The 26,308-nt window shown below is 46.2% G+C and overlaps 1 protein-coding gene across 1 annotated transcript; it reads right to left on the reverse strand.

Moving 5' to 3' along the window:
* Positions 1-1,702: 1,702 nt before the first annotated feature.
* Positions 1,703-26,138, reverse strand: ube2h (ubiquitin-conjugating enzyme E2H). The gene is made up of 7 exons (XM_080851485.1): positions 25,910-26,138; positions 9,297-9,373; positions 7,232-7,306; positions 7,053-7,092; positions 6,006-6,058; positions 4,421-4,549; positions 1,703-3,633 (listed from the first exon to the last, which is right to left on the reverse strand). The coding sequence occupies exons 1-7, from the start codon at positions 25,960-25,962 to the stop codon at positions 3,509-3,511; spliced, it is 552 nt and encodes a 183-aa protein (XP_080707611.1). The 5' UTR covers positions 25,963-26,138; the 3' UTR covers positions 1,703-3,508.
* Positions 26,139-26,308: the final 170 nt, after the last annotated feature.

Consider the following 26,308-nt stretch of genomic DNA (forward strand, 5'->3'; position numbering starts at 1 on the left):
TGGAGTGCGGGGTGGCTCTCCTGAACTCTGGTTATGAGCTTGGAAGACAGGTTTCCTCTCCCCACTCCACCCTTCGAGGGAATCAGCATATTACTGCACGTCCATGCTCTAAGACAAGACTGGAAGAGTGTGTGTGTGTGTGTGTGTGTGTGTGTGTGTGTGTGTGTGTGTGTGTGTGTGTGTGAGAAGGGAAGAGTAAAGGGAGAGGACCAATGCAAGAAAATGACAACTTCAGCACCCCATCCCCTCCCACTACTGACCCCAAATTTGATTCCTCCTTTACATATATTCTACCTGCATCTGATATGACAAAACACTGGACAACAGATCAGGCAGATACCACTACCACTAGGAAAATGGGACATCACAACTCATCCTATAGGTTCTTGTTTACTTGTGTGATCTAAACACTTTATTAATATAAGGGGACATTTTTGTATTCATCACATTTGGAATAAATTAATTAAAAAGTTTAAAAATATAATTTGCAACAAAACCATGCTTATTCACTCCTTTATTTAGGTATTCCTACATTTTCAAACCAGTTTTGTATCAGCTTGACTCAATAATTCATCACAGGAGGACAAAAAAAGGGGAAAAAAACAAAACCTCTATATATATAGAGAGAGAAAGTCCTCAGGTTTCCTAGTTAGTTGGGTGAATAATAATCAGATCAGGAACAATTTAAGAATGAACTTTTTTTCTTTAAAGCAATGCCCTATATTGTAAGCCCCAGCATTTGCATTGCCCAGTTTTTGCTGTTTACCATGGCAACAAACCACAGTTCCATCCTGGCTGGTGGTTTGTGGGAATGAGGACTCTGGAAAAGAAAAACCCCAACGCCTACATGGTCAACCAGACTGAATCATCTTTAAAACAGAGAAGAAGAAAAAAACGCAACTTAAAACTTTTACTTCCATCCTGGCTTCTCTGTGAGCCGTATAGACAATGCTTTTCAACGTCTTGATGTGACATTCTAGAACTCGATACTGCATTTGTATATTCCCTTTCTCCAGGGAAGGAGAAAAAAAAGACAATCGGTGAGTACAATTTTCAAGTTTTTCAAATTATCATCTGCATTTGAACCAGTTTGGTCTGACTTAGGCAGCATACTCCCTTAAGTTACAGACAGGGCTGTCCTTGAAACACTTCAACTGAAACAAAAAAAACTGGGGGGGGGGGGGGGGGGTTTAAAGTCTTTTTTTTTTACTTTGTGGAACATTGACAAAAAATAACTGATAATGGCTCATATTTCCACTAACTTCTCAGAACAAGCACTTGTTTTTTTTAAAACAGATTCTCTGCTTATCCTCCACCTATCCCTGTCCCTCTTCCTACCATCAAGCTCTGGGACTGTTTGACGGTTCTTTAGTCGGACCTACACAAACCTGATGGGTTTGCATTAAAGGGACAAGCAGGAGAAAATATCCATGGGATTTACATCCATACAAATATAAATATATATTTATGTGTATGTTTATCTTTTTTAAAATAAAATAAAAAGTAAATTCAGTTCAGCTTCAACACCCAGCAAAACTAACTAACAATCCCTACATCAAGTGAAACGGCTAACTGAGTTGAGCATTTAGCGGTAGGTTGAGAAGATGTTGTAAGACCTGTGGATGCTCCTCCTTACCCCCCCCCCCCCCCCCTACTCTTACACAGTCATACCCCACCCCTCCACACCCCCCCACCCTCCTGTGATGAGTAACCCAGAGGACCACAACATTGAACATAGAAGGACTCTAGTCTCCTTACAGAAGCTAAAAAAGCTGAGAATCTCCTCTACTCTACGCTAGTTCAACACGACTTCACTTCAGTTATCATGCCACAATGTACAAAGGATGCTCGTTTGTTTATTTATTTTTTTCTTTGGGAGGGGGGCGGGAGAGCTTCTTCTTCAGGCGGACGGGTTCAAACTAAAAACTGTATTCAGTCCTCAAATGTGGAAAATTAGGCTAAAGTTATAAACACGAAAAAAATATGTATGGGGAGGCTGATTCATCCGATTCAATTGACCTTGACAACAAACACAACGCTTCACATATTTCCTCAGCACATACCGCTTTTTTCGTCCATCTTGGAAAGCAAAACAGAAATAGTAGCAGGGACTAAGCCTGTCTGTGGGACATTTTTTTTTTTGAGGACGAGTCATCTGTGTCTTTACATCTTATGTCATCTTATGTCTTAGAAGAAAAAAAAAAAGTGTCAAAGAATTCCTTCCATTGAAGTACTCTAGCCTACCTAACTACCATAGGAAATGTGAACCAACTCTCCGCCACAAAGGGAAAGAAGCAAGCAAAGTGCTCGGGGTCCACTCGACCAAGGTTAATGTCTACCAGGCTGTGGGGGTAGGACTCTTCGGCGTGGACAGCCCTCCCTACACTACAAGCCGATATACCATCTTACTGGCCATTGAGGGTCAGCAGAGAGAGACACAGGGGGCCCCCCGATGTCCATGGAACTCACCATTACCACACAAGGTTCATAAGGCTCAAATGAGAAATGAGGGTGTTTTTTTCCAAGGTAGGTGTAAAACACACACACAGAAGACACACACGCAGACACACACACACACGCAGACACACACACACACACACACACACACACACACAGAGGGAAAGAAAAGAAACAGCATGGTAGCTTTTAACCTCATCCATCAAAAGGCAAAAAACTAAGATCACATTGAAACATCGACAGGATGAGCACTGGCAATAGACAGTGAACCCTGGTGCCTCGTTCTCTGATCCATTCCTTTAGTTTAGTCTTTTTTGTTTGTTTTTTCCAACTTTGAGTCGGGTTATCGGCAGGACTACGTACATCACCAAGAGCAGTGACACACCACGATCATGCCAATCGCCCGTTTTTCCGACATCGACGGGCTACAATCAGGGTTCCAAGCGGTGCATCTCATTCCCACTACTGCTCATCTCTTCTCTTGCGTAGAGCAATATGCCAGGGCCTTGTGATTGTGTGACTACTATACCATGGACAGATATCCGGAATCTTCTTTGGTACAATTGTCACATGGCCGATTGACCACTGAACTTCCCAGGCCTGGAGCGAGTGAGTGAGTGAGCGAGCGAGCGAGGGAGAGAGTGAGAGAGTGAGTGTTGGCAGAGAAGCCTAGACCAGCGGCAGCAATAACATGCCCTAGAGCTATACAGCCACTGACGAGGAATGTGGATAATGCCACACGTCTTACAGAAATGAGGGGGATGGTTAAGAAAAACTAAAATCAGGACAAACAAACCAAAGAACTAAATAAACTCAAACTCAAGAGGTCGAAACTGGGGAGGGAAAAAAAAAAGAGCCAGGAAGATGTGACGTACACGATCAACGCTAGATATCCATAAAAACTCTTGTTAAGTAATATAATAACAACAATAAAAAAGAAAAAAAAAATCACCTTGTTTAAATATGAATATTATAGTCTGCTCTCTCTCTCATGGTTAGGAAATCATACAGTCTCTGTGGCTAGGAGGGGGAGGGAGGAGCACTGAAGCCACTACAACTCCATGTCCTGCGCCTCGTCCTCTGAGAAATCTGACATGGAGCTCTCCGATGAGGAGTCGCCTTGCCCTTCCTCCTGCTCCTTCAGGGCTTCCTCTGTTGCATATTTCTGGATGTACTCTGTGATGGCCAGGAAAGATGGAGGAGAGAGAGAGAAAGAAGAGACAGATATAGATAGACAGATGTTGACAGGTAGGGAGTGAGAGAGAGAGAGAGAAAAAAAAGAGAGGGAGGGACACAGGAGAGAGATGGAGAAAGTGGAGTGGGTGGGTGGGGGAGAGAAAGGGCAACAGGGTTATTCATCACCTCATTGAACTGATCAGTTTCACAAAATCTATGGCATATCAACCATACATTCGGACTAAAATACAAACAAACCCTCACACACACAAAAGGATAGGGAGGGGGGGAGAGGGAGAGAGAGAGAGAGAGACACACACACACACACACACACACACAGGCTTTTGGCTTATTGAGGGCAATGACGTGATGAAATACGACAGAAATTAAGCCTGTGGCCTATGAGGGATTAGACCACACACATTTACACACACACACACACACACACACACACACACACACACACAGCTTGTACTGCTGCAGTGTGACACCTCTCTCCACATGCACACACACACACACTCACAATCCCAGTATCTATCCAGACCAAGGACTTGCTGTCCTGGCACAAGCATGAACACAGTCACGCCATGACCTAACACCAAATACCATGACCCAAGAAGACTTGCGTGCACACGCACAAAAACACGCGCATACACACACACACACACACAAAATCAATAGCAACACACAAATAGACATAGAAACACATAACTACAAAAATAGGCACACCTATATACAAATATAAACACACATTGAAATACACACCTAGCAGTAAAAACACACACACCTTTGATTTTCTGTTTGTAATCCTCCGGCCGGTGGAGGTACATGGCTGCGGCGTCTCCGTTAAGGGGGTCGATGGGGTTGGGGTAGGCCAGCAGCTGAGGCAGGAACGACTCAAATATGTTGGTAAGATCTGCAGGGGCAACACGTGAGTGCACACACACACACACACACACACACACACACACACACATTAACAAACTTTACAAAACACAAACCCACACACAGATGCAAACTAAAATAAACCCACGCTGACTCAAATAGAGAGAGAGAGAGAGAGAGAGGGAGAGATGACCGCAGCCTAATCCTTTTTTCTGCCTATGCTTGAGTAGGCCTTGATTTCTCTGTGTTCCTCCATCTCCTTATCCCCAGGCACATATTGCAGTTCCTCACTGATCTACTAGGTGTCACTAATGAGCACACAGAGGAAAGCAGAAGGAATCGGATGTAAACAAACAAACTGAGGCTGGCTGAATGTACCTTGCAACAAAAGAGGATCACTGTATGGAAAAACATTTAAATCCAGGTTTATTTCAATATGCGTCTAACATGCTCTCAGAGCAATGTGTAACTGGAGCTGAAAGTATATAAAATAACTAATTAAAATGCACACTAATTTTCCTATACTTCAGAGTAAATCAGACATCTATTCATAAAGCCTGACAGATAACAACCAAGGTGCTACACTACACTAATGATCTCACAGCAGTTAGCAAACGACTCCCTACTGAAATGCCCACAGTGATCTCATCTTTCTGCAAATTATAATGTTGCGTCTTCCTCCCTATTCCTGATCTGAGAATCCCACTAAAAATATACGTGTCCCACTCCACAACCTCACATCTTGTTAGGCAAATAATCCATTCAGTCATTTGCACCAGCAGCAAGGTGATAGTTTAACCTTGCCGGGAGCTTGTGGCGCTCTCGCTGAAACAGAGGGGGTGGGGATGGAGGAATGGAGGAAAGAACAGAGGGAGAGGGGCGATGGAAAGAGGGTGTGAAGAGAGGGAAAGCAATAGGGTGATGGAGGTGAGGCAAGGACAGAGAGAGAGGGTTCAGAGTTGAGTGGGTGAGGGACAGGAGAAAAGGGAAGCAGAGTGAGATTTTAAAAAAAATAGTAGAAAGAGTAAAAGAGGAGGAGGTAGAGAGAAAGATATTTTGATGAGAGATGGAGAAAGAGGTAGGTGTAGGAGTGAAAAGACAGGTAAGGTGGTGATGTAGAGAGAGCTGGGATAGGTAGCTGGAGGGGAGAGAGAGAGACACAGTGAGAGAAAGAGAGAGGGAGAGAGAGTGCACAAGTGGCGAATAGGCTCAGTTGAGTCTTGGCTGAGTAGTCTGGGTGATGGGGAGCAGTTAATTGCTGCAGTCAGGTGAAGCAGGGGCCCGTTTTCTGACCTTGACGGCTCAGGGCATTACCTCATTAGCTTCCAGTGAGAGTAAGAGGATTAGGACGCACCAAGAGGGCAGCCAAACGTGCCCCCCATCCCCTTTTACAAACACATCTCCTTTTCACCATAGCTCAACCATGACGAACACAAACACACGTAAACCTCAACACACACAATAACAACACTACCTTCATTACTCACCGTAAAGGGCTGTCCATGTCTGGTTGATGACATCTAAACACACAGTCCCTGAGCTGGGATGGGCAGAGAGAAAATTCAGGTTAAACTTCCACAGGGATTTCCCCTGTCTCAACCTTAGACTCTTCACCGGACAGCTGTAAAGTTGTGAGGCATTTCTTGCTGCGCATCATCTACAGCCAGGATCAGCAGTTATAGTATCCTCTTGCCCCAACCCATACTTAACATATTTTCTGACACCGTATGGAGTTGGGCTGTATAGAGTTATATTGCTATATTGTCTGAAGTCGGTATAAAAGGATAATGAAATGGATGGCATCCTGTCTTTGACATCTAATGGTATGAACGATCATCTTTTAGCCCCATCTATCAATGTCTGTTCTCAAGAAGCATAGGAGTGGTGCATGGGCCCAAGGGGTGTTTGTCCAGTAGGAATCTGTTTGAAAGCCACTGATGTACTGATGACTGAGGCTGTTCTGCAGTCCTTTTAGGGGGCATGATGTTGATGGAGAGACTAGCAATCCAGCATGGCATTTCAAAAATCCACACAAACACTCACACTGGTCTTTAAATCATAAAGCCGAGCTGCTTGAAACTGGGAGAATAAACAACAGCATCAAATCGTCTATTTGTGGCCTTGGGAAAGGAAGGGGAGAGGCGGGAGGAGCTAGGGAGGGAGAGAGGGAGGGAGGGAGGGAGGGAGCAAAACATTGTTCTCCCACCAGCTGGCCTGGGACCCAGTCAGAGGCACCAACCTCTGATCCTCTCTGGGCCGGCCCGCTTTCAGGACCGCTCTCACAAAGTCACTGCTAATGCCCACAAGTGGGTTATTTAAAAAAATTATATATATATCTATTTCAGGGAAAAAAAAGGAAATCAAAGCAAACCCGTTCCCTAACAGAGGCTTTTTCCACAAAAAGAATGTCTGGGTGATGCACAAGGCCTTGCTCTTCTATTTCTAATCATGTCATGAGATGTAGTCTATAGTCTTGTGGTAAATGTTCTCCCTGTGAATGATGAAGGTATTAGGTTAAAAAAAACTGGACTTACGCTTCATCAATGTTGGGATGAAATATTTTATTCATGAAGCCTGCACAAGGATAGAGAGAGAAACAGACAGAAACAGAGTGAATGAGAGACAAGGAAATGGAGCAGCCAATCAAAAGTGAACCAATCACACTAGTAGCTGGCAACACCATATCACGCCACCCAATCAGATGTATTCATACCTATAGACGGAGATTTGAAGGGGTATTTGTCTGGTAGGTCTACCCGCACTTTCCACACTCCGTTTTCGTATGGTGCTGTAGAAACAGGATGAGATGAGAGCCGTGTCAACAGAATTTTTTTATAATCAGACACTATGCCTGTTCTCCACTCAAATGTAAAACTATTACTTGAGCTACATTAGCAGAAGGCTATTTAAGCTGGGCTATTACATTCAACAGGCTTATAAAATGTTTGTGTTTGGTGTTTTGCAACACAGACTGGATTATGTGTGCACTCCAATGACTAACAGAGCTTGGGGAAAGGAGAGAGAGAGAGAGAGAGAGAGAGAGAGAGAGAGAGAGAGAGCGCGAGCGAGCGATAGAGAGAAAGAGAGAGAGAGAAAGAAAGAAAGAAAGAAAGAGAAAGAGAGAGAGAGAGAGAGAGAGAGAGAGAGAGAGAGAGAGAGAGAGAGAGAGAGAGAGAGAGAGCGAGCGAGCGATAGAGAGAAAGAGAGAGAGAGAGAGAGAGAGAGCGCGAGAGAGAGGAAGACAGAGCCATGAACATGTAGAGCATGTAGCCATCAGTTCAGGGGGACAGTGGAGTAGGGTGCAGTGACTCCCAGAATAGCCCCCTTTGCAATCCAACCCTTATGAGGCCAGCTGTGTCTCGTCGGAGAAAGGTAGGGCTTAGCCATAAAAGCCCCCTGTCCGTAACAGCCTGTTCCCACCGGCACCAACACCCACTGCGGGGGCCACAGCTCCTTCTGACACGGGTTACTTTGCCTTAAGACAATTTTCTATCAAGATTACATACACTGTAAATATAGCCGCCAAGAGACAGGGTTCCAGCAAGGCAGAGCACATACTACAAGCCTCGGGGTAGAACGGGGTTCAGGTGTTCAGAGCAACTGCCTAAAGTTAGGCTGTTTGTTCTGATGTCTTAAAATTATTATCATTTTTTTTTTTTTTTTTTTTAACGCTTTCAATGGGGTGGATTTCACGTTAGCTGTGCTGGTGACTGTACTGTGGAACTGTGTTTGTTCTTCCTCCGTACGCATTCCTTTGGGTTGCTCAGTCCAAACATACAAGCACATGTGGCTTTCATTTGCTTGTCCAATCTGATGTATACACGTCTGAGGGCTTAATCGGAGCACAGCTTGATCCAATAAGGTTCCCCCATATTTTATACATTGCTTGAGAACGTTTGGCTGCGGTGGTTTGTTCCAGTATTCTTTGGCCGTTCATGTTTGGTTTGTTCTAAAATAGACATCGGATTACCTTTGCTGTTAACCTTTAGACTGCATTGTTTGCTCACTACTAGAAGCGTTGGCCTTTTCAAATGAATACTTCCTCCTGGTTATCCTCGCGCCAGTTGAACACTTTGAGCTAAACACACACTCTCAGCTTTTTACTGCCCTGCAAACCCTAGGCCCTGGTGTTTGAGTGACAGCTGCTCTGGTCAAGGCTGATTTGGGTCGTTTCCTGTATTGCCTGTCACTGGGATTTATCCTGTCTAACCCTTGGGGGTCAGCGTTCCCTGTCCCCTTTGCCCCTGAAGCAGCCGCCCTTTTCATCCAACCTGTCCACCTGTCGCCTCCTTCTAATTCCCCTACAGCCCTCTTTGGCTGTGCACTGCAAAGAGGTCCAAACCAACCAAACTAATATCCAGTATGCTTTAAACAAGGACACTTTAAAAGGGTCATTATCTAAGATTGATTAGGACACCCATGTTCCAGATGCTATTTAATGTAGTGCCCTGAATTGTGTGTGTGTGTGTGTGTGTGTGTGTGTGTGTGTGTGTGTGTGCCTGGCTAGATGCAATCAATGCCATTTACAATTGCATAATGACCCTTTTAAACACAAAAAAGGAGTTCATCCCCTAGACAGATATACATTGTGTTTAGCTTGTAACCACATATGTGCGCCGAAAAAGTACCACGCCCCTTTTGCCATTTCGCTTATTGGCTTCTTCTGCCCTAGCAGCACACAACAAAACACAGGAAAACGACCCCATTAAACTCCCGGCCCTGTTAAAGTTGACGCCGTTAAATGAGACACAGAAATAAAAGGAGTAGTGTGCACTTACTTCCTTGTGGTCCGTAGAACTTCACAACGAACTCGTTGAGCCCGCTTAAGATGGTGACCTCGTGTTTGCTCTCGATGCTGAGCGAAGGGTTAAGGAAGAGCAGAGCAGAATGATGGCTTTGTTTACGTTAATGTGCATTCGCTCCTTGATTACATCCTAAAAGAAAACAAACCCAGGCACACACGACCACTGCACCAGTCCTCTGGAGGAGCAGTAAATTAAGATGTTGAAGAGGGTCTGCCCTCAATTGGAAGGCAATTAGCCTGCAGTAATGCGAGACGGCACAGGATGCTTTGGATGACAGTCTTCAAACAGAGTGAAGAATGGAACCCCTCTACAGGTGAAAGGAAGATGGGAGATATTCGCGTACATGTGAGAACATGCATGTGAGTGTGTGTGTGTGTGTGTGTGTGTGTGTGTGTGTGTGTGTGTGAGAGAGAGAAATACTGCAGGCAGGAGAGAACATAAACAGGGGGCATGACAATCCGTCAGTGAGAGTTGCCCCCACATACACTGGCATAATCCAAACAAACATGTCTGTTTGTATGACTACCCATACATGACACACACACACACACACACACAAGTTGACAAGACATGATGGAAAAAAATACTGTAACAATATGACTGTCCATTAAGCTGGGTAACTCTGGAGTTAACATCTTTGAGAGTGACAGGAGGCTTGCTCTCCACTGCAACTTGTCTCTCTCTCTGTCTTTCAGGCCTGCCTGCCTGCCTGCCAGCCTGTGTGGCAAAGACCAACCCTGCTACCCCCCCCCCCCCCCCCCCCCCCCAAACCCTCACATCCCTCTTTGCCAGGGCAGAGAGCCAAGACATCAGCAGATCAGATTCCAGGAGCACTCCATGTGTATATGTGTGTTTGTTTCCGTGTGTGTGTGTGTGTGTGTGCGTGCGTGCTTCATTCCCCTGTTTTAGGCTCTTGAACAAAACAAAAAACAAAAACCTGTTTGCCCATCATTAGTCATGGCTGTCTGGACTGTCACTTCTCATGCCACTCCTGGTCGGCCAGATCCACACTGAGCACCATCCCTGTGGCTGGGGCCCGGGGGACGACGGCACTCTGTCGCTACCCTCTGTTATGCAGCCAGCCGGGGCACAGGGGCACCCAGCAACCCCCCACCCCCCGCCCCCTCCTGCATATGCCGAACCTGGAGTCCCGGCCAGATCCCCAGCCTGCTGCCAAGTGCCCTTGCTCACCACCCACCGTTGTCAGTAACCCAGTTCTAAGATGAAGAGCAGCTCTGAAGTCTGTGGCAGGAGGGAGAGGAACAGAACACACTACTGTTGACTGCATAGTGTATTAGATGCTCACTGCTCTACACACACCACGGTGCCAACGAGGTAGTCTTACACTCCTGACGTAATCAAAATGACAACAAGTGAGAGAGAGAAAAAAAAAACTGTGTCTGTGTGTGTAAGTGTGTGTATTAGAGAGAGAGAGAGAGAGAGAGAGAGAGAGAGAGAGAGAGAGAGAGAGAGAGAGAGAGAGAGAGAGAGAGAGCAGGGCTTTACTGCTCACTTCAGGATGTTACACCATCTTGCCTGACAACGCACAGGCTGAAGAGGGAGGAAACCTGTGCTTTCATGTACTCGTCTCAAACATCTGGCACGTCAGATTACTCCCTTCCCTTGGGAGGCGTGTAATCGGCCGTCTTTGTTGGATCTCGTTCACTTTTCCCCTCACTCCTCTTCTCTCTCTCCCTCCCTCTCCCTCCACCCGCTGTGTCTTCCTTGCTCTTTCCTCCTGGCAATTTAATGCCAGAGAATCCAGTTACACCAGTTTAATTACAGTAATTATTCTGCACATGAAAAATGGGCCCAAGTCAGTGGAGACCCAAAGTTCTCGGCATCTTCACGTGAACATGGAGAAACATCTGTGTCCTGTATGTCTGTGACTGTGACTGTGAGTGCGTTCATGTGTGTGTGTGTGTGTGTGTGTGTGTGTGTGTGTGTGGGTGTGCATGCATGCATGAATGCCGTACGTGTGTGGACATATGCATGACTGAGCAATACCAAGCGAAACTATGAACAACTGAGAATCACTGTGATGAAAAAACAACTCATCATATCAGAGAATGGAAAGAGAACACAATGACATGTACGGCAAGAGGAAGACAAAGTAAGAGACCGACAGACAGACAACCACTGAGACAGACAAACAGACAGACTGGGGAAGATGGAGTCGAGCCATCATGTTTGCTGATCAAAAGCAGCAGCTGGCATGTTCCCCCGTTAGCACACCCTGATACGGCCACACGTGAGGCCTTGGAAGGGTTAACTGATATGGGAGAGATATTTTAAGCTCAACAGAAATCTCCTGCAGCAGTGGTCGAGGCAGCCAGGGAGTGAGTGCTCTCTCTTTTCTTTTAATGAAGCCACAGCTCATGGTGTCACAACCATTGAGAATCACACAGCATGCACAGAGAAATGAGCGAGGACTGAAAACATTTCAAACGCAAAGACGACACAGCCGGCAAACAAAAGCCCCCAGAGTGAGAGCCAAGAACAAAACATCCCTCTGGGAGAGAGATGCCGCTCTCTGCCGCATGTCTCCGTATGCAAAAGAGCTGCCAAATCCCTGCAAATAACACCATTTTAGAGAAATATACAGAATATGTATGGGAATATGGAAAAGTATGCACGTTTAACGGCCATTTAATGCAGCATGGAGCAGTTTCCCCTGCCCTAAGATGGTGCTTTAAACAGCACACGTGACCAGAGAAAGGAGTTGAGATCGGGGTATAGGGGTAACTGATTGAGCTCCAACTGTGACTGGGTTTGGGGAATGGGTTTCAGATAGAGCCAGACTCGGGACAGATACGTCTGCCGCTCGGGCCTCCTATCCCTGGGCTCTGACACAAGACTTCCAGCAGCGTCAAGCTGGGCTGTGCCTCCTATGCCCAATGAGATGGATGAGTACTTTTGGCCTGGATTCAGAGACGCTGTGACACACCGACACACACACAGAAACATCCATTACTCATGGCGCACAGAGCACAGCAGCCTGACACAGATGGACTGCTGTCACCGGGGTGTGTCCATTACTTGCAATGACATGACAGCTTTATGTGGTGACCCACAGGTCCTGACTAATTCCCACTGAGACAGCACCTGCCAGGGCGACCTGTTCTTCCAGTGAATAAATAAAACACACGTCACATCTCTCATTCCAGCCTCTGCTTCTGCCTTTATCATCTGGCCTCAAAAACAAGAGCTCTCAGAAAGCTGACAGAGCGGTAGACAGTGAGAGAGAGTGAGGGAGAAAGAGAGGGGGGGGAGGGGGAGAGGAAGAGTTAGAACAGTTTAGAGGAACAAGCCCGTTCTTCAAATTTCAGCTGTTCTGTGGAAAAACTGAGGAGACAGAACAGAGCTGTTCAGACTGCAAAACAAAAACAGCAAGCTTCCGTTTCTGCTACGTAGAATGTGGCTGTGGTGGCAGGGCACCCTGACAGAGGACTCCCTCAACCTCAACAGGCAGCACTCAAGAGCCTCCTGGCCAGCCGGAGAAAGCAGATCCACACTGAGCCCCATCCCTGTGGCTGGGGCCCAGGGGACGACGGCACACTGTCGCTCCTCTCTGTTATGCAGCCAGCCGGGGCACAGGGGCACCCAGCAACCTCATGGAACTCAATGCATGGACTGTAGAACCTTAACATATTCAAAAAACTTCAATGGATTAATTGAAAAGAAGTTTTCAGACAAGGCCTCATGCTGATCTGTTTGCAGACTTCCTAAAGCTCATTCATTTAGTGCTTATCAGATGGACCCGTCAGGATTGGGTTTCCCCAGGTCTGACTTTAGCTAAGGGAGGGGGGGGATTTTCCAGACTCCACTTTGCACAAAATGCAAGAATGTTCCGGCGAAACTCAACAGCCTTAATTATCCGGCCCTGTCCTCCGCGTGTTCAGTGGGATGGAAACTCTGTCCGTGTCCCACCAGCTACGGTGGGGTTTCCACACAGGCTGCTCTGCCCTGCTCAACATGCCTATACTGGAGCAAACAGGGAGCTGAGGTGACTGGGGAATGGTTTTGTCATTCTCTCTCTCCCACATTACCACACACACACACACACACACACACACACACAGTCCTCATCTCACTTCCTCATTCCTTCTCTTGTCTTTTTCATCCCTCTCTCCTACGTAGTCCGTGTCCTCCCATCCCCCTCTGCTCTCCTTGTCTCTATGTACTGCAGGGATTAAGACATAATCTACAAGGAACCATTAGGGTCAGTTTCTCTCTGTCTGTGCTCACACATAATCTAATCTCAAGACCCTCAAGGCCTTATCCATCACCTGCATCTGTGGCAGTAAGGGGAACTCAGAGGGCACAGAGTCTGGCTACAGCACACAAGCCTCAGGAGGAAGTGCTCCTTCTCAACAGAGCGAGGGAGGGACGAGAAGAGGAAAAACACCAGGCTAGCTCATAGTTGTGGGAGCCTGGAAGCATTCACATTCAGGCTAACCCACAGCGATACATCTTACCACAAAAAGTCGCTTAAGAACCAAAAGAAATAGAATTTTTCCATATTATTGCAACAAATGTCTACTTAGTTCAAGTACGGCCTTCTATCCAATTCAAGGCAAAATAAAAAAAAAATGTGTTTTTGTCCATCAAAAGAAACAATTATCAGTTTCTGCCATGCGGTCCAAACCACTAGACGCTTTCCTACTTTTAGCAGCACGTCTGTGGGAAGGCCGAACTCTGGCCTAGCCTGACCCACGGCTCTGTGGTTCCCAATGGGAGTGAGATGGAGACCAAAAGAATTCTTAACACAGATACACACATGCACATGCACGCAGTCACATGGCAGAAGTGTTTCCAAAGCAGAAGGAGGAGAATAATCATGTGTTGTGTTTATGACAGAAAGAGGTGTTTATATATGTGTACTGCCAGGCATATATATATATAGGGAGAAGAGTTTGTGTGTGTGCCTGGCAGTAGCCGGGTTTCCATTAAACTTTGAAATGCACATTTTTATGAGTCGAATAGGTCATCCTGAGTGAAATTTGCATTCAATCTTTTGAGTCGAATTAGAAATGGAAGCAGGTTTATTCACATAAATGTATTAAGGTGTTGCCGTTGATGTTGCCCAACTTACATCTTTTTATCCCACACAGCTTTTCACAACTCCTCCTTTGATTAGGATAGTGTTCATTTTTATTTTGCATTACGCAACAGATGGAAATACGCACAGCCACAGACTTTTTCGTGAATGTGCTTAAAATATACAAATGAGCTGGATGGAAACCCAGTTAGTGATTCAACCATCTTGAAAAGCCTTCTGTATCTCAGAAAGGAGCCAAAATCATGTGAACAATTACTGGTGTTCCTTTAGCCAAATATGCCCTGAAACATCTGAGGTCACACACCAAAATCTCACGAGGGTTATGAGGAAATGGAAGATGAAAGGAGTATAAGGTAAAAAATGAAGAGAACAAAAAAGGTAGGATATCACAAACAGAGAGAGAGAGAGAGAGAGAAAGAGTGTAAATGTGTGGTGAGAGAGAGTGTGTGGTGAGCAAGAGCGACAGTTGTGAAGGCAGCCATGAATCCAGGCCCTTTAAAAGGCATGTGGGCTGTGAAGCCCTGGAGTGCTTACAGGCGGGCTGACTGACACGAAAGAATGAGTGATAGAGTAAACATGAAAGATGGAGCGAGGACAGGAGCGAAAAGGACAGAAGAGAGGCCATCTGACTGACTGACTGAGGATGGGGTGTAGCTTGGTCTTCTGCGTCAAATGGCAGAAGGGTTGTGAATAGGGACAGACAGTAACACAAGATCAGTCGCACACACGGGAGATATGCTTACGGCGTTGAGAGTGAGAAAAGACACACTTGTATACACACACACCCAGTGGAAATTCGATAACAGGCTCACGAATGATCGCAGTGGCACATGCAAGCGTACATACACACCCACACATACAGAGGCAACAATGAAATCAGAACCAAAAATGAGAAAGAATCACAAGCACCCTCTCTCCCACACACACACACACACACACACACACACACACACACACACACACACAGATGGGACTAAACATACCCAGGGTCATAACTGGACATAATGGCTGATTAAGCCAACGAACACACACACAAAACAACACACACATCAAACACACAAAACAACACACACATCAAACAAAGACGGGACACAATCCTCTCCACTCCTCTCGCAGCTTAATCGCTGACCTTGTGTCGCTGTAGGGAAATATTTACCGTCCGCAACAAACACAGGACAGGGCCATGATCCCCGTCATCTCATTACAATCAGATTAGCAGTCGGTGATTACCGCGGGTGCACCAAGGCTCGCCCGGCCCGGCACCGTCGGGCACTAGCATGTGGGTCGGTGCTACTTGGGGGCGGGGGGGGCGAATGCCCTGGATGCCCCGACCAGCACTAATATAGCTAACAGATGACCTGGTGATGTTGGATTGAGCTCCTGACAAAAAAAAGCCATGTTTGAAAATCTGTGCTCTTCAAAAAGAGACAAAATAACAACAAAAGAATATAGACCTTCCATAGAAGGACTACCATTCATGTATGCCTAGTGTGACTCACTCTACACAGAGTGAATTGAGAGGGGAGCAGACAGACAGACAGGAGCAGACAGGCGCTCACGGGCAGACACACTTCAACGTGCAAGAGAAGCCTCTGCAGCCCCAGCGGCAGGAAGTGATGCGAGAGGTCAGAGGAAACAGGTGCCCACTGCAGCAGCAGAGCCAGTGGAGGGGAGAGACAAAAGAAGAAACACAGACGAGAGAGAGAGAGAGAGAGAGAGAGAGAGGTTATGATAAATACACAAAGGTCTCGAGAAAAAAAAAAAAAGATGCAAGAAAGAGAGGCGGATGTAGAGGTAGTGGTGAAGAAGGAGAGAGGTACTGTATCACAGAGCAGGGCACACGGAAGATGTAACTGTATCACAGCTCCAGTCAGCTAACAGTCTCAGTTTACTCCTTACAGTGCTCTCTCTGCACACCACACTAATTCCACTCCATGCAGACTGTACTCATGCAACACTGAGCCTACAGCAGCACATTTCAGACGAGTCTAGACTAGCCCTCTGCCTGACTTCAGCTTTGGTCCACACACAGAATGGCAGCAGTGAGCTCAGTCTGGTGCAGGCCTAGACCAAAGGCCTTCTCTGTATATTTTAGTGGACAGGGGTAAGCATTCCACCGTCTGAGGTCACAGCGACCTCAACACACCACAAGCTGGTGAGCATAGACAACTGGGATCTGAGTAACACAGCAACAGCTCAACCATGGCAATTATGACTGTAAAACACAACACAACACAACACAACACAACACAATCAACCTTTCGAGTACTGTCAGCGTGATTCAATGGGCTCCCTCTGGAACAAACACACTGGGAGCCTGTGCCAGAGGAGGCCTCGCCTCTGCTTCACTCGGCCTCTTCATTCAGTCCCTTATTTAATCAGAGGCCACAGAACAGCAGCTGAAGCACAGGGCAGGCAGACACAACTGCACCTTTGTAAACAAACACACACACACACAAATGCATGCACGCACCAAACGCGCACACACACACACGCAAACGCAAAAGCACACACACACGGTCCAAAGCAGCTACCAAAACAAAAACCCCAAAAGGCTCCTCAAATAAATATTGACAAAATGACGTTGGATAATCACCATGCTCAGCCGAGGACTTTGACTCCATGTCCACTCACTGACAAGAAAAACGAAATTTACAGCTGATGAGATTTCTTTCTCCCCCCCGCTACTGGGAGAGAAAAAGCCTCTTTGCCCTGTGTTTTTCTCTGCAAGCCACCAAACATCCCTTCCTCTTCAGCCGAGCCCCCCCCCCATGATGTGCTCACGTGTCAAGGCAAAGCCATCACTGACCGACCACTGCCCCCTGTCCCCGTTAGAGCCCTGAAGGCATCGCTGGGTCAGAGTGACTTACTGACTGACTGAGTGTGTGTGTGTGTGTGTGTGTGTGTGTGTGTGTGTGCTTGCTTGTGCGTGTGTGCGTGTGTGTTTATGTGTGTTTGCTTGTTTTTGTGTGTTTGTTTTTGTGTGTGTGTGTGTGTGTGTGTGTGTGTGTGTGTGTGTGCATGTGTGTGTGTGTGTGAGTGAGAGTTGGGGGAGGGACTAGGTTCCAATGGCCGTCTCTTTGTCCTTAAGGGCATTAATCTGCTGTTTACCTGGGGGATTACCAGCGCCGGGTACCAGCACATCTCCACCACTCGACTGGACTCCCATGGTATATGATCAACAGCACAGACTAAGCTAATGCCTTTACCAGCAGTTACATTACTCCAAACAAATATAATATCATATAATGTCATTCTTCAAATCTACCCAGAGAAAATAGTAATTGGTGATGAAGTGTCCAACATCATAACAATAACCAATCACACACTGGCTATGGTTCAGCCACTGAGAGAGGTGTCCTAACCAGATCCTGACACACCTCTGGACCTAAAAGGCCAATGCTGGTGGAGGTGGAGGCTAGGACTGTTGTAGCCTCTACACAAGCTCTACCTGGATTAGACACTAACAAGTGGCTGCATAAAAAAAATGTCTCTTGCAGCCTCTGTTGAATGCACACACCACACACAAACACACACACACACACACACACACACGCACGCTCACACGCCCGCGCACACACGCGCACACAAACACACACACTTGAAACATTGAAATCAAAGTGAGGCTCGGCCCTTGTGGGAAAGCTCTTTGCACAATGTAGCGCCTCTCTTCTCTCTCTCACACAGACCAAACGTGGGTTAGACTAATGCATTCACTTCTGATAAAACACTTTGTTTGTATGATGAACTTAAAACAACATTTCCTCGTCATGAAGACTCCCAACAGCAAACGGATCACTCAACCCACAGCATACAAACTAATTAGACCACATTATTGACAGCCTAGCACTACCACTCATCAGTTTTGTGAGGAAGCAGATCAAATATGAATCCCACCTGCTGTGCACTGAAATACAGAATGGGGCAGGGACCTGAGAGCACAGTGTTTCATTTAGTCTGGAACGCACAATCTAATAAAAAGAAAGCACTTCTCAGATATGAGACACGTCTCCACCAGATATTCCCTGAGTACAAAGCCATTCCGGGGCCGACGTGACCAGACTTCCCTGGTGGTGGTGGAGGTGGTGGTGGTGGAGGGCCGGCTTCATTACGGCTCAGATTAATGTGATGCACACCCATCGCTCTCAGGAAGGATGAAAGGGATGGCACTGGTCGGGGATTTTAATTGGCGGAGGCTTCGCCGCCGACCAGAGGAGAGCCAAGCCAAGGCCGTGCAGACACAACAGTGCACTAACGGTGTGGCCCTCAACACCAACTCGAGCCCAAGGCAAACGTAAGACAGACCTGAGTCCTCTCAGGAGAAAGCACACACACACACACACACACACACACACACACACACACACTGAAGAAACGAGCAAGGCAAACGTAAGACAGACCTGAGTCCTCTCAGGAGAAAGCACACACACACACACACACACTGAAGAAACGAGCAAGGCAAACGTAAGACAAACCAGAGTCCTCTCAGGAGAAAGCGCACACACACACACACACACACACACACACACACACACACACACACACACACACACACACACACTGAAGAAACAGAGCAAGTCAGACAAAGAAGGCCAGCATTCTGATTCTAATCCAGCCAATCAAATGACAAGTTATTCTTTCCCTTCATTTCAGCATGATGGCAGAAAATAAACATAATTGCTCAGGAATGCCAGACACTAATTTACCAGCTCAATTGCTGGCCAATCTGTACCCAGAAGAGGAGCAGTCAGAAATCTTTGGTGGAGGGGAGGGGAGTGTTTTTCGGGTAAGAGGAGCAGAAGCCCCCCTCCTCCCGTCTTCGGCAGTGCTGCTGTGCGGCATACTTGTGTGGGTAGGCTCACTCTCCACGCTCGACCCTCCACATCATAGGGCTCACAGTATTCCTGAAGGAATGTTGTTAAAAACACGAGAGAGGGAAAGAGAGGGAGAGAGAGAGAGAGAGAGAGAGAGAGCGAGAAAGAGAGAGAGGAAGACTGGGAGTCATTGTTGAGGGGGTGAAAAAAAGACCAAGAGCCCTTTTAGCCAAGCTGTCCTGAGTGTGCTTTCTGAATACTGATGGGGATAAAAACAGAGAGAGAGAGAGAGAGAGAGAGAGAGAGAGAGAGAGAGAATGAATGAATGAGTGAGTGAGAGTGAGAGAGAAAAACACTTCAATCCCACTGATCGAGGGAGGGAGGAAGAGAGAGCAAGAGATAGAGAGAGAGGGAGAGAGAGAGGGAGAGAGACTACACTTTACATATCAATGGCTGCCTGACCTGCTGGTATTTCCCGTAGCAAAGCTCTAAATAGAAATGCCTTCTGTGTATATCAAAGTGTGTCCGCCCGTATGTATGTATAAAAAAAACATAACATAAGAAAAGCACAACATGCTCTGAGCTAATGTGCTGCAGGCCCTTCATTGTGGCTATGCACTGACGTCTTGTTGTGAACACGGGGAAGAGGCATTAAGTGCATCCACTCAAGCACGCGATGGCCTGTGCTCCACGCCTCCTGCCTTACACTACTCTGGAAGAAACAGGCATCTTTCTCGATCCTTTAGATCCGTCTCTGCTGGGTGACAAGGCAGCCATCGCCCACCCTCACTGGTAACAACCCCTGACTGAGGATTGTATATTCTGTGAGCACAGTTTACAGTTGAAATGCATCTACCGCCAATGAATCTGCCAGTTCAATACAGAATACCAAAAAGTGGAACATACACACACATGAGAATACGGGAGCAAAAACTGGTCTATCTTTGAGGATGCTTCTCCAATGGAGTCATATCGCTAGTCTGGATAGCGATGGAATTTAGATAGAGATTTCCCCCCTACAAAAGCTTTGCAAAGCCAATACATTTATATTTTTTAGAAAATCAACCCAAAGTGTACTTTGGATTGACGTCAGCAGAATGCCCCTTATCATTTCACCCCATTCGTACTAGTTTTTTTTTTTTTATCAAAGTGCCTTATGGCGAAAATAATCAAATACGCCGTCACAGAAATTACTGTGACCGCCTCCACTTTCATCTGAAGTGGGGATACACTGAAGCCTGTATGGTCCTGATTACACTATCATTCACCACACTGACAGGGCACTTCTCAATTGAACTCTATTCGAAATGCATTTAACAGCTGACAGCTCACAAGGGTGACAGCTAAAAATCCTCGATTCAAAGAGACATCCAGGTTGCAATCAGTCCAGTCCCTTCAACCCCCACCCCCTTCCCTGTACACACATTTGGGAGTCAGAGTTCACTTTTCAGACACTCCAAGCGAGATGAAAACGTGTGGAATGTCAGACCGTTATAGCCCCCTTGGCTGGAAAGGAGAGAGAGAGAGGAAGGAGAAGGAGCGAGAGAGAGGGAGAGAGAAGAACTGCAGCTCAAACATCATCTCGAAAACAAAGAGAAAAACTTGAGAGTCCATCTGTTTTCCAGGATGAGCTCAGCCATGCGTGTCGGAAAGGGAGGCCTGTTATTGTGGGATTACCCTGGGCCTCCCGTCTCCCACTGTCAGGGGGCAGCGCATCCAAGCCCCCGCTGGACACTCTGACTGCCATTCAACCCTCAACCCCTACCACTCCTCCACACACACCCCCACCCACCCACCGTCACAAGTACACTGCAACTCTGTTGCACTGCCATGCAGCCTGTAATAATACCTAATTAATATTCTCTCCCACATCTTCGCTTCACGTGGTGTGTGTTGACAGCTCCAGTGATTAAGAACCTGTATAAACAGGCGTTGGACACAATGTCCCAAGGGAAGGAAAAAAAGTGTCTGACCTAGAGTACTCGGCCCAAAACCAAAGCCCTCCCACACTGTCCCACACTCCCACCTCTGAGGGTCAAGAGCCCCTGACAATGAGCATGGCCTGCTGCAACAGGCCAGACTTGGAAGGACAACTGGAAGGACATACAAGTGCCTAAAACCGGATGTCCCGAGGAGTCAAGGACCTGCCATTAATTATCACTACACCCATTGGCACACTGCTTAACCCACACCTCTGTACCAGTAAACCTTCCTTCCCTGAGGGCTTTTCTTCAGCAAGACTGCAACCTAAATAACCTGGCCCACCATCCAATCCCAAATGCAGGCTGAGGCTATGCAGTCGCACCATTGCAGCTTCCATACGACTAATATGCCCTCAGGCACAGCGCTGACATGATGCTGCCCACCACTAAGGCACAATTGGATCTTGCATCGCAAGGTGGGGGTGGGGGGTTGGGGAGTCTTTGGGACAAAGCCGGCCCTTCTCACAGGCCCCCCTTGAAGGGCGCGGTGATTTAGCAAGAGCCACGGACGGCAGCTTTGCCAGCTAATCACTCATAGACTGTTGGGCAGGAAATGAATAGGGCCGGGGACAGCAGCGGGCCGAGCTGGCAGCCGCTGCTGATTACAGGCAGCAGATCCTGTTTCTGGAGATCACTTCATATTAGGGAGCAGTCTGGGGCCTGGCTAACTTCGGAAAATAGAGCATGATGGATGCTTTTTTAGCAAGGGGGAATAAAATGGGCTTGGCGCGAGTCTTCAGGAGGTCAAGCCTGAGGGAGGGGAAACTGAATGCTGAGGTAAGGTCTGTTGTTTTGCCTGGTAATCCCTGACCATTTCCCACTGCTTAAAGTGTTAAACCCACCTAAATAACTCAGTCATAAGGGGCCCAAGTGTTTTCTAGACCCGGCCTTAGAAAGTGCTAGTGGGAATTCTGGGAAATGGACTAGGATGGAATAGGACAGGGAATGCTCATTTGTAAACAAAAACTGAGCTCCACAAACAGAAAGCACACACTGTCAAACAGTTAAAACTGTATGGAAAACTTGAGAGCATTCTCCTTTTTTCAGACAATTGTGTGACATCGACCCAGGCCTCTATGCACAATAGTCTATTATGGCCTTCAATTCCTATGGAAGTCCACTCACATCACGGACAATTGGACAGATGGAGAAACAAGTAGAGTAATGCACATACAACTATAGATGCATATAGATCAAAAAATGATGCATTAACATATGAAAGATAATTATGCAGATGAAGAGTGGGCCTTTCCTATCTGACACTTCCAGAGCATGTGTTCTTGGGCAGTTGCTACATAACACTAGGAATGACTGGAAGCTGTGATGTTCAGGCCAGGCCTATCATAAATATACACTGACTCTGTCCAAACACACCTACCACAGGGATACACTGCTGACAGCAAACACCAGATGTTAACCAGTTATCATTGGCTTGCTAATGTTTTGCACTGATGCTTAAACGAAGAGCTATTTCCTGCTCAAGACTGACAACCCCCCCTAACCATTGAATCCGTTATCAACCATGAAATATATGGCTCTGATCCGGACTGGCTGAATTTTTATGATGCACAGCACAACTCTGACACCGACTACTTTATGAAATAGATTTGTGGGGGGATATCTTCTATTACAACTTGTAATCCAAGTGTAATTCATTTAAGGAAGTGGGGGGCCTTGAAGTGATGACATGTTGTAAGAACTCTGGTTAACCTTAATTTCTCATGGTTCCTTTGATGAAAGCCTGATAAGGCCTGGTTCTGCCAGTCACTTGAGACAAGAGGCAAAGAGAAACATAAGAGGAAGGCATAACCCCAGATGGTATTGGGTCAGATCTGGCCCAGTTCTGGTTCTGCCACATCACACAATCCCTAAGCCACAGCACACCACAGATCTCAATGTTTCCTGCCAGGGTCGACCTGCGCCGGCACGCTAACCAGGGACAGGTGTGGGAAGGTCAGGGGTCCCCATAAGTCTTTTTTTCACAGGAATTTTCGATAGAACTTTAGCATATGATGCTCCACTGGAAAAAACCGGGGTTAGTCTGACATTCATATCTGTTGAAACTCCCAGGCGACCCCAGTCCAAATCTCCAGCTCTCCGGAGAGTTGCAGCCAATTACAAGCGCTGCTCCTCAGTGTCACCTCATCAGCTCAGAGCCCCTCTGAAGCCAGTGTGTCTTTCCACTCCTGGTTACAGGCAGTGAAAAATGTGATATCTGGAGCACTGGGAAACGGTGAGCTTCTCCAAGACAGGAGGGGTGGGGGATGGCGGAGCAGGATGTTAAGAGACATAGGTTACACATGGCAAACTCCTCAAGTTGCAGTAATTGGCTCTTGTGAAATAGCACATATGCCATGTTGGACAGTGCTGTGCTTCAGAAGCAGAGGGCCTCTGAGTTGCAAACCTGCTGCTGGCCATCATGCCACTGGATGCTTGGGCTGAAGGCTGAGGATTTCTGATTTGTGTGTGGGTCTGTGTGCCGTAGTGTCTGTGCGGTGGGGGAGGGATTGTGGGATTCCAACTGCCTGATCTACCCTTTCCCTGCAGCTCATGGTGATGACAAAGATTTACTATTGGGCTCAGCACCAATCAACAGCCTGCTTGTCTAACTTTGTGCTAGAACTATAAGCAATTTGGGGCTAAACCAGGGCCGTATCCACTAAGAAAGGGAACCCCAAATTAAGTGCTGCTGGAAGAGGCCTGTGGATTTTCTTGCTTTGCATGTAATGGCTTTCATTCAAATAACAGTGAAGTTAACTTAATCTCTCCAAATCAGTTTTGAAACTGGATGAAGAAATTAAAGTCCTGTAACCTAAGGGAAATACTTCGATTTTGAGATACTGACAATTTCGAAACTTCAAAAAAACACTTCTGAATGATGGTGTAACTGCACAAAGAGTTATTTGTTGCGCTGGCCAGACTAGTTAAAAAAAGTCGTATCCTTTCTCCACTGGAATCGACCGACGTACAACCTTTGCTCTCGAACCCTGCGTTTGAGCAAAAACTGCCTAGCTCCATTGAAACACCCTCTCGCAGTTTCCGGGTAGTAACAAGCCGTCCAATCATTATGCCTGCTCCCACTGCCAGTGTACAAAAACAAAACAACTTTATTCTACAAAGCTCGTGAACCATGCGGGAACTGTAACGAGTGAGAGTCCCAGTGTGCATGAAAGCTTATATGAGAGGCAACTGATAGTACACCAGTGTGTACACATTTTAAAAAGGCAATCAGATTAGCTTGAAATTAGCAGAATTGCACGACTTCAGAGTTTATCACAGTGCAGGGTATGTGTCATGTCGCGAAAACAGTTACTGACTGAAAACTTCAAACTTCGCATCAGGTATGACGAGTTTTGTTTCAGAGTTTAAAAAAAATAACTGCGTAAACCACCGGAGGAAACACCACACATCAGGGACAAAAGTCTAGAATCTTCTTATACAAACAATACCATGCTGATACGACTCATCATCGCCCGAAATAGTCTCACGATAAATGGAAGAAAATGACAAAAACATCCCCACCCATAAACTTCTTCACAGCACAACTTTGGTGGAGCTAGCAAGCTAGCTACTACTTCCCAGTAAGTTTCCAGTCATTGACTTTCCAAGTAAACACACCTTTCACACAAAGCAGACTTTAGTTCACATTTCATTTAGTGCATTTTTAAAAGAGCAAGTGATTAAACAACTCATGAAGCAATCACACCAGCGAAACGAAAAACACCTGAGATAGTTACTATAATAGGCAGGCTAAAAGAAAATAAGTGGAGGGCAATTAAGTAGCTTAAATTAATCGAATAATATGATTACTGAAAAAGCAAGCTAGATGTGAAGGTAGACTAAAAGAAAACCTGTGTCAAATGACAAAAACAGGCTTCGTCAATGTTAAATTAGCAAGCTAATCAGCCAGCAAAACATGACACTACCGAACTCGGAATATTTTCGAGTTAATAATGTTCAGGTAATAATTGAAGTAAGACAGCAATACTAACCAACCTGCTACCTACTCAGCTAATTTAAATAAGCTCATAATTTCTTTCGTAACAAGTTCTGCATCGCTTATTTTACTATTGCTTCAGTAAGATATGGTGTAACTGCTACCCTTCCCTGTGTTGGATTGGAAGGTGGGAACTATTGTTGATTGATAGTGCTACGTTAGACAGTATTATAAGCTAGGCATACCTAACTAAAAGAAATTACCTTATTTGTTAGGTTCTGATAGACTTCCTAAACTGGTTTGCGCGACAGCTCGAATAAGCCATAACTAGCCAACTGTCTGAAGACCAACACTGCTTGTCTAGCCCTTTATGGTGTACACAAAGAGCGCACATACCTAACCAGTGATCAGTCTTGACATTCAAAACATGAAATGACAAGGACAACTCAGCTACGATAACTTGCTTGTTAACCAAATAGTAGATCATCGAATGGACCCAGATCTACCTGCTAAACCCACTGCATCGACACAGCAGTTAGCCATATAGCTAGCTATAAGCTGCTTCATAAAAACAGAAGCTATTTCAGTTTTGATGTCAAAACAGAGCATCAACCCATGACATTGTTATTTACCCACACTACACACATCAATTGCCCATCTTTGACCATTTCTAAATACATGGCAACTCAACAGTGGATTTCAGCTGTCAATATTAATTCTGGTAGCTAGCTAGGTTGCTACAGCCTTGCATGTCTTTTCTTCTTTCTGTTGTTTATATTCTCAAAGGATACAGTTTCACCACGTCGGTATCCATTCGCCTTTTACCCGGACTTGGAGACGACATTTTTGTATTCCTCTGTAAAATACCAATGCACAGATCTAGTTGCCGACTTCTTGATCGTTTGATTTCGAGAGCAATTGTTTGTTAAACATTTGCATCAGCAAACGGCCGTCAGCGAATAATTTTGACGTCCCCCCACTTTCTGTCCGCAGCACTCTCTCCAGCTTCAAAGCAGTGTTTCACCAGCGCTCCCTCTCCGTCTCTAGCTCACTGTCCTGTGGCTTCTATCCCTCCGCCGATGTCGTCATTTTCGAGAGACGAAAAGGGTCTCATTTGTCAAAAGACAAACGTCAAAATTAATGGCAAACACAAAATTGTAGTCTTCCGTACAACCTGCACAGTGCATTTT

This window comes from Sprattus sprattus (genome assembly GCF_963457725.1).
Source record: "Sprattus sprattus genome assembly, chromosome: 14".
Lineage (NCBI taxonomy): Eukaryota > Metazoa > Chordata > Actinopteri > Clupeiformes > Clupeidae > Sprattus > Sprattus sprattus.

Coding starts and splice junctions, on each gene's coding strand:
- ube2h (XM_080851485.1), bottom strand. CDS start 25,962: ATGTCGTCTCCAAGTCCGGGTAAAAGGCGAATGGATACCGACGTGGTG. Junction 7,307..9,296: donor GTTCTACGGACCACAAGGAA/GTAAGTGCACAC, acceptor CTGTTTCTACAG/CACCATACGAAAACGGAGTG. Junction 3,634..4,420: donor TTACAAACAGAAAATCAAAG/GTGTGTGTGTTT, acceptor TGGCCATCACAG/AGTACATCCAGAAATATGCA.